The sequence below is a fragment of the Podarcis gaigeae genome (genome assembly GCF_964106915.1).
Source record: "Podarcis gaigeae genome assembly, chromosome: 7".
Lineage (NCBI taxonomy): Eukaryota > Metazoa > Chordata > Lepidosauria > Squamata > Lacertidae > Podarcis > Podarcis gaigeae.
Window position 1 is genome coordinate 1,418,393 of NC_139683.1, and position 12,704 is coordinate 1,431,096.

The following is a 12,704-nucleotide window of genomic DNA, read 5'->3' on the forward strand; positions in this document are numbered from 1 at the left end:
GCCGCTCCCAGTCACCAGTCTCACTGCTGCATTCTGGATTAGTTGTAGTTTCCGGGTCACCTTCAAAGGTAGCCCCACGTAGAGTGCATTGCAGTAGTCCAAGCAGGAGATAACCAGAGCATGCACCACTCTGGCAAAACAGTCTGCAGGCAGGGAGGGTCTCATCCTGCGTACCAGATGGAACTGTTAGACAGCCGCCTTGGACACAGAATTGACAAGGGAGTTGTTCCATGACAGATCGCCACAGATGAAGCTGTTGGGAATGGTCTTTTGGAGTTTGGGGATGAGGTGCCATCCATATGCTGATGGCACTGCACCCTATTTCTCCAGAACATCTGGATCAGGAGAGGCTGCGCAACCCCTGGGCTCTTGCCTGCACGAAATGTCGAAACAGATGAGGGCAAACAAGCTGAAATTGAATCCTGGCAAGACGGAGGATTTGGGGTGAGTAGCTCCCAGGTCCAAGAAACTGGTTCTGCCTGCCCAGGATGGGGTTGCTCTCCCAGCAAGGAGCAGGTTCACAGTCTGGGGGTGTTTCTGGGTCCAGCACTGTCCCAGGATCCTGGTGCATGTGTTGGAGACATCAAGACTGGATTACGGCAATGCACTCTATGTAGGGCTTCCCTGGGGCTGGATCCGGAAGCGGCAGTGTGTGCAGAATGGTGTGGCACAATTGCAGACTGGAGTGGGGGCTTGCCAGCACCTAACAAAACCAGGCAGAGGGCCTTCTCGGAGGTGGCCCCAGCCCTGTGGAACGCTCTGCCATCAGATATCAAGGAAATAAACAACTATCTGACTTTTAGAAGGCAGCCCTGTTTAGGGAAAATTTTAATTTTCAGAATGCCGTGGTGAGGCTCCTTACGGGGTCCTTGCCATGGGATCACATTCACCCAGTGCTATACCAACTGCACTGGCTCCCGGTGGAGAACAGGGTCAGGGTCAGGTTTAAGGTGCTGGTTTTGACCTTTAAAGCCCTATGCAGCCTAGTACCCACGTACCTAGGGGACCGCCTCTCCTGGTCTGCCCCGCGGAGGACCTTAAGGTCCACAAATGACAACATTTTGGTGGTCCCAAGTCGCAAGGTGCTTAGACTGGTCTCAACTGGGGCCAGGGCCTTTTCAGTACTGGCCCCGACTTGGTGGAACGCTCTGTCACAAGAGACCAGGGCCCTGCGGGACTTGACATCTTTCCGCAGGGCCTGCAAGACAGAGCTGTTCCACCGGGCCTTTGGTTTGGACTCCGTCTGACCCTTATGTTTCCCTCCCATTATGGTTTTGACTTTTAAATTGCATTTTAACCTGTATTTTAAATTGGTTCCCCCCCCCCCATTATGTTTTTACTGTAATTTTACTTGGGTTAGCCACCCTAAGCTCGGCTCTGGCCGGGAAGGGTGGGGTAAAAATAAAAATTTTATTATTATTATTATTATTATTATTATTATTATTATTATTATTAGAAGTTTTATTCTGTTTTTAATCTGTTGGCAGCTGCCCAGAGGGGCTGGGGAAACCCAGCTGGATGGGTGGAATATAAATAAATTATTATTATTATTATTATTATTATTACTTTTACTACTACTACTACTACTACTACTACTACCTGGGAATTTCAGGGCCCCTTTGGAGATTGGCACCCTTCCCCTCATATGCCATTGCTCCATGCTCAGGTGGCCCCGAGCGCCCCTCTCATTCTGCCTTGGGGCTGAGAAACCTCATCCTTCCCTTGCCAGAGCTTGAACCTGGGTGCCAGCGACTCCAGGGGGTTCTCTTGCCTTGTGAGGGACAGAGCAGAACCTTCCGGAACAGAACATCGGGAGAATTCTCAGGCAAAGACCCCATGAGCTCTTCTCGGGGCATCCGTTCCGATGCAACAGCATCTGCGACATTTATTTATCCATTTATGAAAATTCTACTCTGCTTTCCTCAATGACAAACCTAGACAGCATCTTAAAACACGACTAAACGACTAAACAACTAAACAACAACCAGGAACTATACAATTCAATCTGAGACAGACTGAATTGTATAATAGTGAGAGACTCACACGAGCCTGCAACCAGCTATCTGCTGTGTGTGAGAAGGGGAATGTAAACTCTGCTAAGTAAAGGAACTTTCTAGCGCAAGTTAGGAAGGATATTAATAAACAATATTTCTTCTCCTGCCTCCCTGAACATTCCCACATCAGAAGCTGAAGGGGTAACAGGGCTTAGTGAGCGGGGAGAGTTTGTGGCAGAGAGAAGTCCAGACTCAGAGGCAGAAGTGGAAGCAGGAGAAGAGAGAGAACAAGAGGCAGAAATGAGTCTGTTGTAACTCACTCTACATAGGGCTGCCCTTGAGATGGACCCAGAAACTCCAGCGGGTGCAGAATACCGCGGCAAGACTCCTCACGGGGTCCTTGCCGTGGGATCACATTCACTCGGTGCTATACCAGCTGCACTGGCTCCCGGTGGAGTACAGGATCAGGTTCAAGGTGCTGGGTTTAACTTTTAAAGCCCTATACGGCCTAGGACCCTCGTACCTACGGGACTGCCTCTCCTGGTATGTCCCATGGAGGACCTTACGGTCTTCAAACAAAAACATCTTGGAGGTCCCAGGCCACAGAGATGTTAGGCTGGCCTCAACCAGAGCCAGGGCTTTTTTAGCCGTGGCTCCAATTTGGTGGAGCGCTCTGTCCCAATAGACTAGGGCCCTGCAGGACTTGACATCTTTCCGCAGGGCCTGCAAGACAGAGCTGTTCTACCAGGCCTTTGGCCAGGGCACAGTCTGACCCCCTCCTTTGGTCATCCTCACAGAACTCTAGCCCAATGGTTGCCATTAATTTGATTCTGAATTGATTTTAGAATGAATTGATTTTAGGATGCTGTGTTACTTTTATTGTTGTTAGCCGCTCTGAGCCAGGCTTTGGCTGGGGAGGGCGGAATATAAATAAAACAATTATTTTTATTTTATTATTATTATTATTATTATTATTATTATTATTATTATTGAGGCATGGGTGTCTCTCCCCCCCCCCACTGCAACAACTCCCCTCCCCGCTGGTCTCCCAGGACCAGAAGAGGCATGAAGAGGGTGGTGGAGAAGTTCACTTCCTGCAGGCATAGTCTCCAAATGTTTGGGGACAATATTGGAGGGCAGGGGACTTAGACGGCTATGGGGAGAAAGAGCAGCGGAACCTTAAAGAGCAGAACCAGAAATCTGCAACAGAATGAAAAGCTTGCTTGTAAAGGAAAGTTTTCCGTGGCCGGTGCCAACCAAAGAAAGAGGAAGAGGAAAGCTAACCTCTTGAGGCGGGGAGCTCCACACCTGAAGGGTCTCTCCCTCGCTGTCTCCAGCTGAACCTCAGGAGAACTATGTCGCAGGGTCTCTCAGGAAGGTCTCTGCAGCTCATCTGACAGGGTGGGCAGATTCCCAGAGGCAATTGTCCAAGTAACTTGGAGTAACTTTGAGACATTAAGAAGTGGGTGATTTGAGGGCTTTCTCATGGCCCAGGCAGTTCCTGTCAGGTTTCAGAGGCTGTTGCAGAAGTTGGTCTAAGAAAGGAAGTTTTTTGAAGCCATCCCTCCTTCCTCTGGTCTATCTGCCGACCCAGAATTATCGCACGGTGTCAGAAATGCAGGCTGAGGAGTGCAGCGAATCAGCTGGAAGAGCTTTTCTGGCTGCATGGCTAGAAGCTGGAGATAAGAAGCTGTGGGAACCACACCCAGAGAATTTGCAAAAACCTGTCCATGGGCTGCTCGACGGGACTTGTGGAAATGTTACAACCACCGTCCAGCCTGCAGTCGTCAGGGGATGGTGCAGATAACTGGAAAAGGTCTAGAGGAAGTTATGAACTGTTGTTGTTGTTTAGTCGTTTAGTGGTGTCCGCCTCTTCGTGACCCCCTGGACCAGAGCACGCCAGGCCCTCCTGTCTTCCACTGCCTCCCTCATGCTGGTAACTTCAAGAACACTGTCCCACCATCTCGTCCTCTGCCGTCCCCTTCTCCTTGTTGCCTCCATCTTTCCCAGCATCAGGGTCTTTTCCAGGGAGTCTTCTCTTCTCCTGAGGTGGCCAAAGTCTTGGAGCCTCAGCTTCAGGATCTGTCCTTCCAGTGAGTACTCAGGGCTGATTTCCTTCAGAATGGAGAGGTTGGATCTTCTTACAGTCCATGGGACTCTCAAGAGTCTCCTCCAGCACCAGAATTCAAAAGCATCCATTCTTTGGCGATCAGCCTTCTTTATGGTCCAGCTCTCACTTCCATACAACAATACTCGGAAAACCATAGCTTTAACTATACGGACCTTTGTCGGCGAGGTGATGTCTCTGCTTTTTAAGACGCTGTCTTAGGTCTGTACTTGGCAGCAGTAGGTGCAGAAGGGGGAAATAGTGTGATAAACTCATCCATTTTTCTGCATGTGTTACAGGTCCCTCATGCCAGGCCAAATCCACCCAGTCTGAGCTTAAGGGGCTGGTCTAGCATCCTGGACCAGGCTTCGCAGATGGTCTTCTGGGGAACAGAGAGATTGTCTTTCTCCTCTTTCAGAGTACTCTCAAGACAACCTTATAATGATTCTGATTTGCTTGCAGAAAGCTTAAGCAGAGCTTAGATCACATCTGGTCTTTATTGATCTTTCACCCTTCTTTGCTATTGAGGCGTTTCTGTGCCTTCAGTCAATCATTCACCCTAGTTTTCAAGTCATTTCTCCATCACTTGCCGAGTTGCAAAATGTGTGTGTGTGTGTGTTTTGCACCAAAAGAGCAGAATACTTGATTCCCCTTTGAGGGCACAAAGCTAAACATTTGACATGCATTTGAATCCCACTTCAAATACTGATCTCCTAGAACATGGGTAGGCAAACTAAGGCCCGGGGGCCGGATCCGGCCCAATTGCCTTCTAAATCCGGCCCATGGATGGTCCAGGAATCAGCGTGTTGTTACATGAGTAGAATGTGCCCTTTTGAAATACTTTATTGTCACTTGTACAACTTGTATACAGTGAGATTTTATTTAAAATGCATCCCTGAGTTATTTGTGGGGCACAGGAATTTGTTCATTTCCCCCCAAAACAAATATAGTCCGGCCCCCCACCAGGTCTGAGGGACAGTGGACTCCCCCTCCTGAAAATGTTTGCTGACTCCTGTCCTAGAAGCACACAGAACTCTCTCTGCATCCCAGTAGAGTCACACAGCATGGCCACTGGCGTAGCGTGGGGGGTGCAGGGGGGGCAACAGGGGGGTTAGGGTTAGGGTGTGCAAATCCATGGGTTAGGGGGCACAAATTACTTGCCTTGCCCCGGGTGCTGACAACCCACGCTACGCCACTGAGCATGGCTGCTGCACCCTGGAAGATTTAGGGCAGACAAAAATATCTGAATATTCACACAGGGCTTTGTTAAACCATGGAACTCACTGCCACAAGAATGGCCACCAACTTGATAGCGCTTTTTTTTTCAAAGCTCCTAGTCATGACAATTGCATGCTATGAATGAATGGATGATTTTTTTTTCTCCTTTTATGGCCAAACAGCCAGAATACTAAAACCAGAATTTCTGCATAGTTCTTTACAAAAATGACAGAAATGATCAGAGTGGAATTTAACCATCAATATACTAATTAAATAGACTTAAAATGTGTGTCCAAGGAAATAATAACTTTTTTTTAAGGCTCTGTCAAGGGCTGCTAGTCACGACAGCTGCATGCTCTGCACAGGATCATGAGCACGTAAGGAAAGCCTGCTGATTGGTGACTGTGAGAAAGACACTTCCCATAGTCTAGAGGTCTCGGGCCCTAAGGAAGTCAGACTATCCTCCCCCAGGGCCAGGGCCTTCTCAGTGATGGCTCCCACCTGGTGGAATGCTCTGTCCCCTTTTATGAAGATCACCCGCTCTGAGACCCCACAGCTAATTCTCCCCTGGCCTCCTTGCTGGCCCAAGTAGGACCAATTCAGCCAGTTAGCCCTGGGGATTATCTAATGGATTTTTTTTTTATTATTGTTACTCAAGTTTTTATACTGTTTTTTATCCTGCTTTTACAATTAAGTATTTTAAAGTGTTTTACATTTCTTGTTAGCTGCCCTGAGCCCGGTTTTTGAACTGGGAAGGATGGGGTATAAATAAAAATATATTATTATTATTATTATTATTATTATTATTATTAATAATAATAATTATTCCTGCGCTCTGATCCACAGGCTCCCCTTCTTGCCTGCTCCTCCGGGGAGACCTGCTTGCTTCACAAACGGGAAGGTTGTTGCAAGGAGGTTCTGTATGCAAGGAGGTGTTATCCTTAAGTGCCAGGGCACCAGCGTCAGAGAAACATGGCATGGAAAGCTGGCACAGCCTCTCCTTCGCTGAGCAAACAGAGATAAGGCCATCCTGGCGAGGGGGGAAAGGTCTTGGGCTGAGCAGCCGCTGGCTCAGTCACTGCTATTCTGGGATAGCTCCCTTGTCCCAGTGGGTTACGTTTACTGGGAAAGGGGGAAAGCCTGGGTACTCTCTGGACCCCACAAACTGCTGGGGAAATGTGAGCATTTGGAGCAAGGAGGGGGGCCTTTCTTTGACCCGATGGGGCCACATCCTTCTCTTCCCAACCCCCCAAGCCAGCTTGGGCAGGTGGGTGGGGCAACCCAGCTGTGAATCCTCTGTCTTCATAATGACACCAGGTGACTGACGCCTGCCGAAGTCCCTCTTGCTTCTGAAACAGCCAACAACCAGCTGGCTGTCAGGCATTTAATAATAATAATAATAATAATAATAATAATAATAATAATAATAAATTATTTATACCCCGCCCATCTGGCTGGGTCTCCCCAGCCACTCTGGGTGGCTTCCAACAGAACACTAAAATACAATGGCCTAGTAAAGGGCTGCCTTCAGATGTCTTCTAAAAGTCAGGTAGTTGTTTATCTCCTTGACATCTGGTGGGAGGGCGTTCCACAGGGCAGACACCACCACTGAGAAGGCCCTCTGCCTGGTTCCCTGTAACTTGGCTTCTCGCAGGGAGGGAACCGCCAGAAGGCCCTCGGAGCTGGACCTCAGTGTCCGGGCTAAACGATGGGGGTGGAGACACTCCTTCAGATACACTGGACTGAGGCCGTTTAGGGCTTTGAAGGTCAGCACCAACACTTTGAATTGTGCTCGGAAACATGCTGGGAGCCAATGCAGATCTCTCAGAACTGGTGTTATGTGGTCTCGGTGGCCGCTCCCAGTCACCAGTCTAGCTGCCGCATTCTGGATTAATTGCAGTTTCCGGATCACCTTCAAAGGTAGCCCCATGTAGAGTGCATTGCAGTAGTCCAAGCGGGAGATAACCAGAGCATGCACCACTCTAGCGAGACAGTCTGCGGGCAAGGAGGGTCTCATCCTGCGTATCAGATGGAGCTGGTAGACAGCTGCTCTTGACACAGAATTGACCTGCGCCTCCATGGACAGCTGTGAGTCCAGAATGACTTCCAGGCTGCGCACCTGATCCTTCAGGGGCACAGTTACCCCATTCAGGACCAGCGAGACCCCCACACCCGCCTGCCTCCTGTCCCCCAAAAACAGTACTTCTGTCTTGTCAGGATTCAACCTTGTCAGCCGCCATCCATCCTCCAACCGCCTCTGTGATTAGGGAATCACAGAATCATAGAACTGTAGAGTTGAGGGGGGGACCCTGAGGAGCAGGAAGACGCAGCTGTTCCAGATGGGGATCGAACCTGCAACCTTGGACTTATCAGCACCATGCTCTACCCAGCTGAGCTATGCAGGAAGGCTTTTTAGCAACACTGTGCCTGTACCTTGAGAAGCAGGTGTTTCGGTTTTAAGGCTCAGGCTACCCTTGGGATCCCTTCCAATCTACGGTCCTAGGGCTCTATCACCTGGAGGCAGGATCCTGAACCTGCAGCAGACAAATCAGGGCACCTGGGGCAACAGCTGATGCAGCAAGCGTTCGCTGACCCCAGACACCCCACCCCATCACCTGCCTGCCGTGCAGTTTGCTCCATACCTCCCTGTCCAAACTCCAGAGAAAAGGAACTGAGGTTGCTGCCCGTTTTTCTGCCATGTGCTTAAACAGCCGGGAGACAGGCAGAATTACAACGGGTGCAGCTTTCCCTTTCCAAATGCTAGGAAGAATTATTTATTTATTTATTTATTTATTTATTTGTACCCCGCCCATCTGGCTGGGTTTCCCCAGCCACTCTGGGCGGCTTCCAACAAAGGTCCCCTTCCAACTCTACAGTTCTGGGATTCGATGAGCCGTGAGTGGAAATGGAATTGTCTGGGGGTACGTGAGCGAGAGAGGGAGAAAGGGAGCGGCGATTGACTCACGCAAATCTTCAAATCTGAAGAGCTGTCCCGTGGAAGGTGGAGCAAACTTGTTTTCTCCCGCTCTGGAGGGCAGGACTCGAACCCATGGCTTCAAGTCACAAGGAAGGAGATTCTGACTCGGAAGATGGCGGACTCCCCTTTCTTGGAGGTTTTTAAACAGAGGTCGGATGGACATCTGTCAGGGGTGCTTTGGAGGAAGTGCCCAAAAAAGACTGGGAACTTCTGGTCTAGGGAGCACAGTTCACATAATTGCAGAGCAATTTACTCATCTGAGAACACTCAATCAGCAAACAGAGGCAGGAGACTTAAAATATTGCCATTTCACCCAGTTTCTTTTCAGGTATGTCCCTGGACTAAGGAATGAAACATCCCCTGAGGCATTATGAGGCAAGAATCCTCACTGGATGCCTGTTTCTCTCTCTTAGGCAATGCAGGTGGTTAGTGCACTGATAATTAATGCCCTCGTTTTAAATTGGTTTTAATGCGCTAACCCGCCAGGGAACCTTGGGGTGAAGGGCAGATAATAAATAAACTAATTAAGAATAATACTGGTAATTAATTTGACTGCACCCAACGAGATCAATGGGCTCTTGCAGGCAGATTACTGCCCAGCTGCTTCTCCTTTACCACCAACACCCAGGTCTCAACACACAAGCAGCACCCAGAACCTCCATGCCCACATTTTACTTTTCATGTGGGTCATTTATGTTTTACCAGTTGCACTGGCTCCTGGTGGAGTATCGGGTCAGGTTCAAGATGCTGGTCTTGACCTTTAAAGCCCTTTGTGGCTTAGGGCCCTCGTATCTACAGGACTGCCTCTCCTGGTCTACCCCGCAGAAGACCCCCACAGAAGGTCCATGAATAATCACAGTTTAGAGGTCCCGGGCCCTAAGGAAGTTAGATTATCCTCCACCAGGGCCAGGGCCTTCTCAGTGATGGCTCCAACCTGGTGGAATGCTCTGTCCCAGGAGACCAGGGCCCTGCAGGATTTAACTTCCTTCTGCAGAGACTGTAATACAGAGCTATTCCACCTGGCTTTCAATTTGAACTCAGCCTGATCTTTTATTCCCCTTCCTTCCCTCCCCCTCCCCTTTATATGAAGATCACCCGCTCTGAGACCCCACAGCTAATTCTCCCCTGGTCTGCTCGCTGGCCCAAGTGGGACTAATTCAGCCAGCTAGCCCTGGGGATTATCTAATGCTTAAAGTTAAAGGTAAAGGGACCCCTGACCATTAGGTCCAGTCGTGGCCGACTCTGGGGTTGCAGCACTCATCTTGATTTACTGGGCGAGGGAGCCGGCGTACAGCTTCCGGGTCGTGTGGCCAGCAGGACTAAGCCTCTTCTGCCGAACCAGAGCAGCGCACGGAAACGCCATTTACCTTCCTGCCGGAGCGGTACCTATTGATCTACTTGCACTTTCAAACTGCTAGGTTGGCAGGAACAGGGACCGAGCAACAGGAGCTCCCCCGTCGCGGGGATTCGAACTGCCAACCTTCTGATCAGCAAGCCCAAGAGGCTCAGTGGTTTAACCCACAGCGCCACCCGTGTCCCATCTAATGCTTATTTCCCCTAAATTGATTTCTGAATTTTGAATTTTATTGTTATTCATGTTTTTATACTGTATTTTATGCTGCTTTTATAATAAAGTGTTTTGAATTTGTTGTTAGCCGCCCCGAGCCCGATTTTTGAACCGGGAAGGGAGGGGTATAAATAAATTATTATTATTATTATTATTATTATTATTATTATTATTATTATTATTATCCACAAAAGATACAAATCGTAGGGTTGGAAGGGACCCTGAGGGTCACGCAGTCCAACCCCCTGCAATGCAGGAATATTCAGCTGCCCCCTTCGGGGATTGAACCTGCAACCTTGGCGTTATAGGACCACGCTCTAGCTAACTGAACTATCCAGGGCTCCCCACTGGATGGGGCAATGCCAGGATCAAGGGCAGAGCAGAGCCAGGTGGGTCTTGGCAACCTCGCCCCCCCCCCCTTCAGAGCTGGCTGGGAGAAGAGGGAGGTGTCCCCCTGCAGCCTCTCAATAGGCTTTCAGTGGGTGGGTGTGTCTGAGCCTCATCCTGCACCCAGGCCTGCGGTTGGAGAACTGACCTTTCATTTTGCAATTCCTGATCTGGGTTTGCAGGGCTGGCACTGGGGACTGCTCCATGCAATATTTGATTTTATTCTATTCCTGCATTGACTAATTGGCCCTCCCAACATTACAATTCTACGGTTCTATTATTCTACTACGTTTATATTAAGGTTACCAGATTTTTTTCAATGAGTCCGGGGACTCTTTTCAACTTCAATGGATTTTGTATGGGGTCTGATTTGCAAATCCGGGGACTGTCCCTGGGAAACAGGGACGCCTGGCAACCTCAATTTCTATTCCCACTTTCCTCTGAGGACCTCAAGGTGGCTAGCGGCAGTTTTTCTCCTCTATGCCCCTGCCACCCGGTGGAGGAGTCAGCGGCATTGGGTGGGCATGGAGTGGGCATCCAACAATGGCAAGGCATTTTCCCTTTGGCCTCTAACGGAGAAATGGTGTGCAGAACTGGGCGCCCTTCTCCAGGCCCAGCGAATGAGCCAGAACGGACGGCTGCAAATTTAATGCCTCTCCACCTCCACAGGAAACCAGCACAGCTCTGTTCTCCTTGAAAGGCAGGCGCCTCTCAGCTCCCAAAGGACCACACATGGGCAGGGGGGCACACAGCCCCATGGACTGATCTCCAGGCCCCCCACCTGGCCAGCACAGAGCTCTGAGCACCTCTGGGAACAGGAAAGAAGACTGACATGGTCTGCACCAAGAAGGGGCTACGGGCACCGTCCTTGTAAGCGATGCCGTTTCTGAAGGTGTCTTTTGCTCAAGGACTCCTGGAAAGCTCCAGAAGATGTACTGAGTTGAATAGGATCCAAAATGCAGCTGTCTGATTGGTCCTAGAACAATAGGATCCAGAACGCAGCAGTCTGATTGGTCCTAGAACAATAGGATCCAGAACGCAGCAGTCTGATTGGTCCTAGAACAATAGGATCCAGAACGCAGCAGTCTGATTGGTCTTAGAACAATAGGATCGAGAATGCAGCAGCCTGATTGGTCCTAGAACAACAGGATCCAAAATGCAGCAGTCTGATTGGTCCTAGAACAATAGGATCCAGAATGCAGCAGTCTGATTGGTCCTAGAACAATAGGATCCAGAATGCAGCAGTCTGATTGGTCCTAGAACAATAGGATCCAGTAATGCAGCAGTCTGATTGGTCCTAGAACAATAGGATTCAGAATGCAGCAGTCTGATTGGTCCTAGAACAATAGGATCCAGAATGCAGCAGTCTGGTTGGTCCTGGAACAATAGGATCCAGAATGCAGCAGTCTGGTTGGTCCTAGAACAATAGGATTCAGAATGCAGCAGTCTGATTGGTCCGCAGGAGCCACCCAATCCAGCTCCAGGTGGAAGTGAATCCGCAACCTGTTCAGCTTACAGAAGAATCCTGGAATTAGCCAATCATGTGGGGCCCATTGTGTAAATAATGTATATAAAGCAGACATTCTGGGGGAACTTCCATTCCTCCTCGCCACTATGAGCTGAATAGAGAGCATGAAATCCACACTTGACTCTGAGTCTATTTCAGCAAGGGTGCCCCCCTGGCTCTGGCTGCTGCCCCCGGATGTCTAGGACCAGCGGCCCCCAAACTTTTCCGGGGCCCCACACCTCCTCGGTTCCATCAACTCCTCCCTGGTGCCTCCTAACCTATAAAAAGACTTGTTCAGAATAGTGATTTGCACGACCAAGATGCCTTAAGTAAGGTTCAAACCAGGAACAATTAATTGCGAACTTCTTGTTTTCTCCTGGAGGGGGAGGACCCGATCCAATAGATTCAAATTTCCGGGAAGAGGATTCCGACTGGACATTGGAAAGAACTTTCAGGCAGCAAGAGCTGTCCAACAGTGGACCTGACTCCCTGGGAAAGTTGTGGACTCTTCTGCATCTTTTATACAGAGGTGAATGCTCACGTGTCTGGGATTCTTCACAGTGTCCCCTGCATTGCAGGGGTTGGACTAGATGACCCCTTGGGGTCCCTCCCATCCCGACAACGCCTTTCTTTATTCAAAATCCAGTTAAGGCTATTGAGTTGAATCGATTCAAGAAAACTGCCGTGCTTGATCCAGATTTTCAAAGAGTCATTTAAAAGCTCCTGTGTCCTTGCTGCCCCCTTGCCCCCCCCCCCCAGATAAAACCCACCCTCCTGCAGGGGCTCCATCACCCACTTTGGGACCCCCGTGCTTGGAATACGGGCCTCTGAATATTTCATTGTGCAGCCCCTGGCAATTGCAAGGGTGGAGCAAAGAAGATCTCCGCTGTCCTTATATTATGTCCCACATCTCTTAGCCTAATCAATCATAACCGATTTAACTTGTT

The 12,704-nt window shown here is 49.5% G+C and overlaps 1 protein-coding gene across 2 annotated transcripts in view; it reads right to left on the reverse strand.

Moving 5' to 3' along the window:
* The window catches only part of GPT (glutamic--pyruvic transaminase), a 33,399-nt gene that overhangs the window by 20,452 nt on the left and 243 nt on the right, over positions 1-12,704 (reverse strand). Inside the window, exon 1 of one of the 2 annotated variants that reach the window (XM_083749217.1) lies at positions 1,600-1,667. The exons of the other annotated variant lie outside the window; for it this stretch is intronic. Within the exon in view, the coding sequence (XP_083605343.1) occupies positions 1,600-1,652 (53 nt within the window). The 5' untranslated portion in view covers positions 1,653-1,667. Of the gene's footprint in view, positions 1-1,599; positions 1,668-12,704 lie in introns of those variants that run through there. 2 annotated transcript variants of the gene reach the window in all.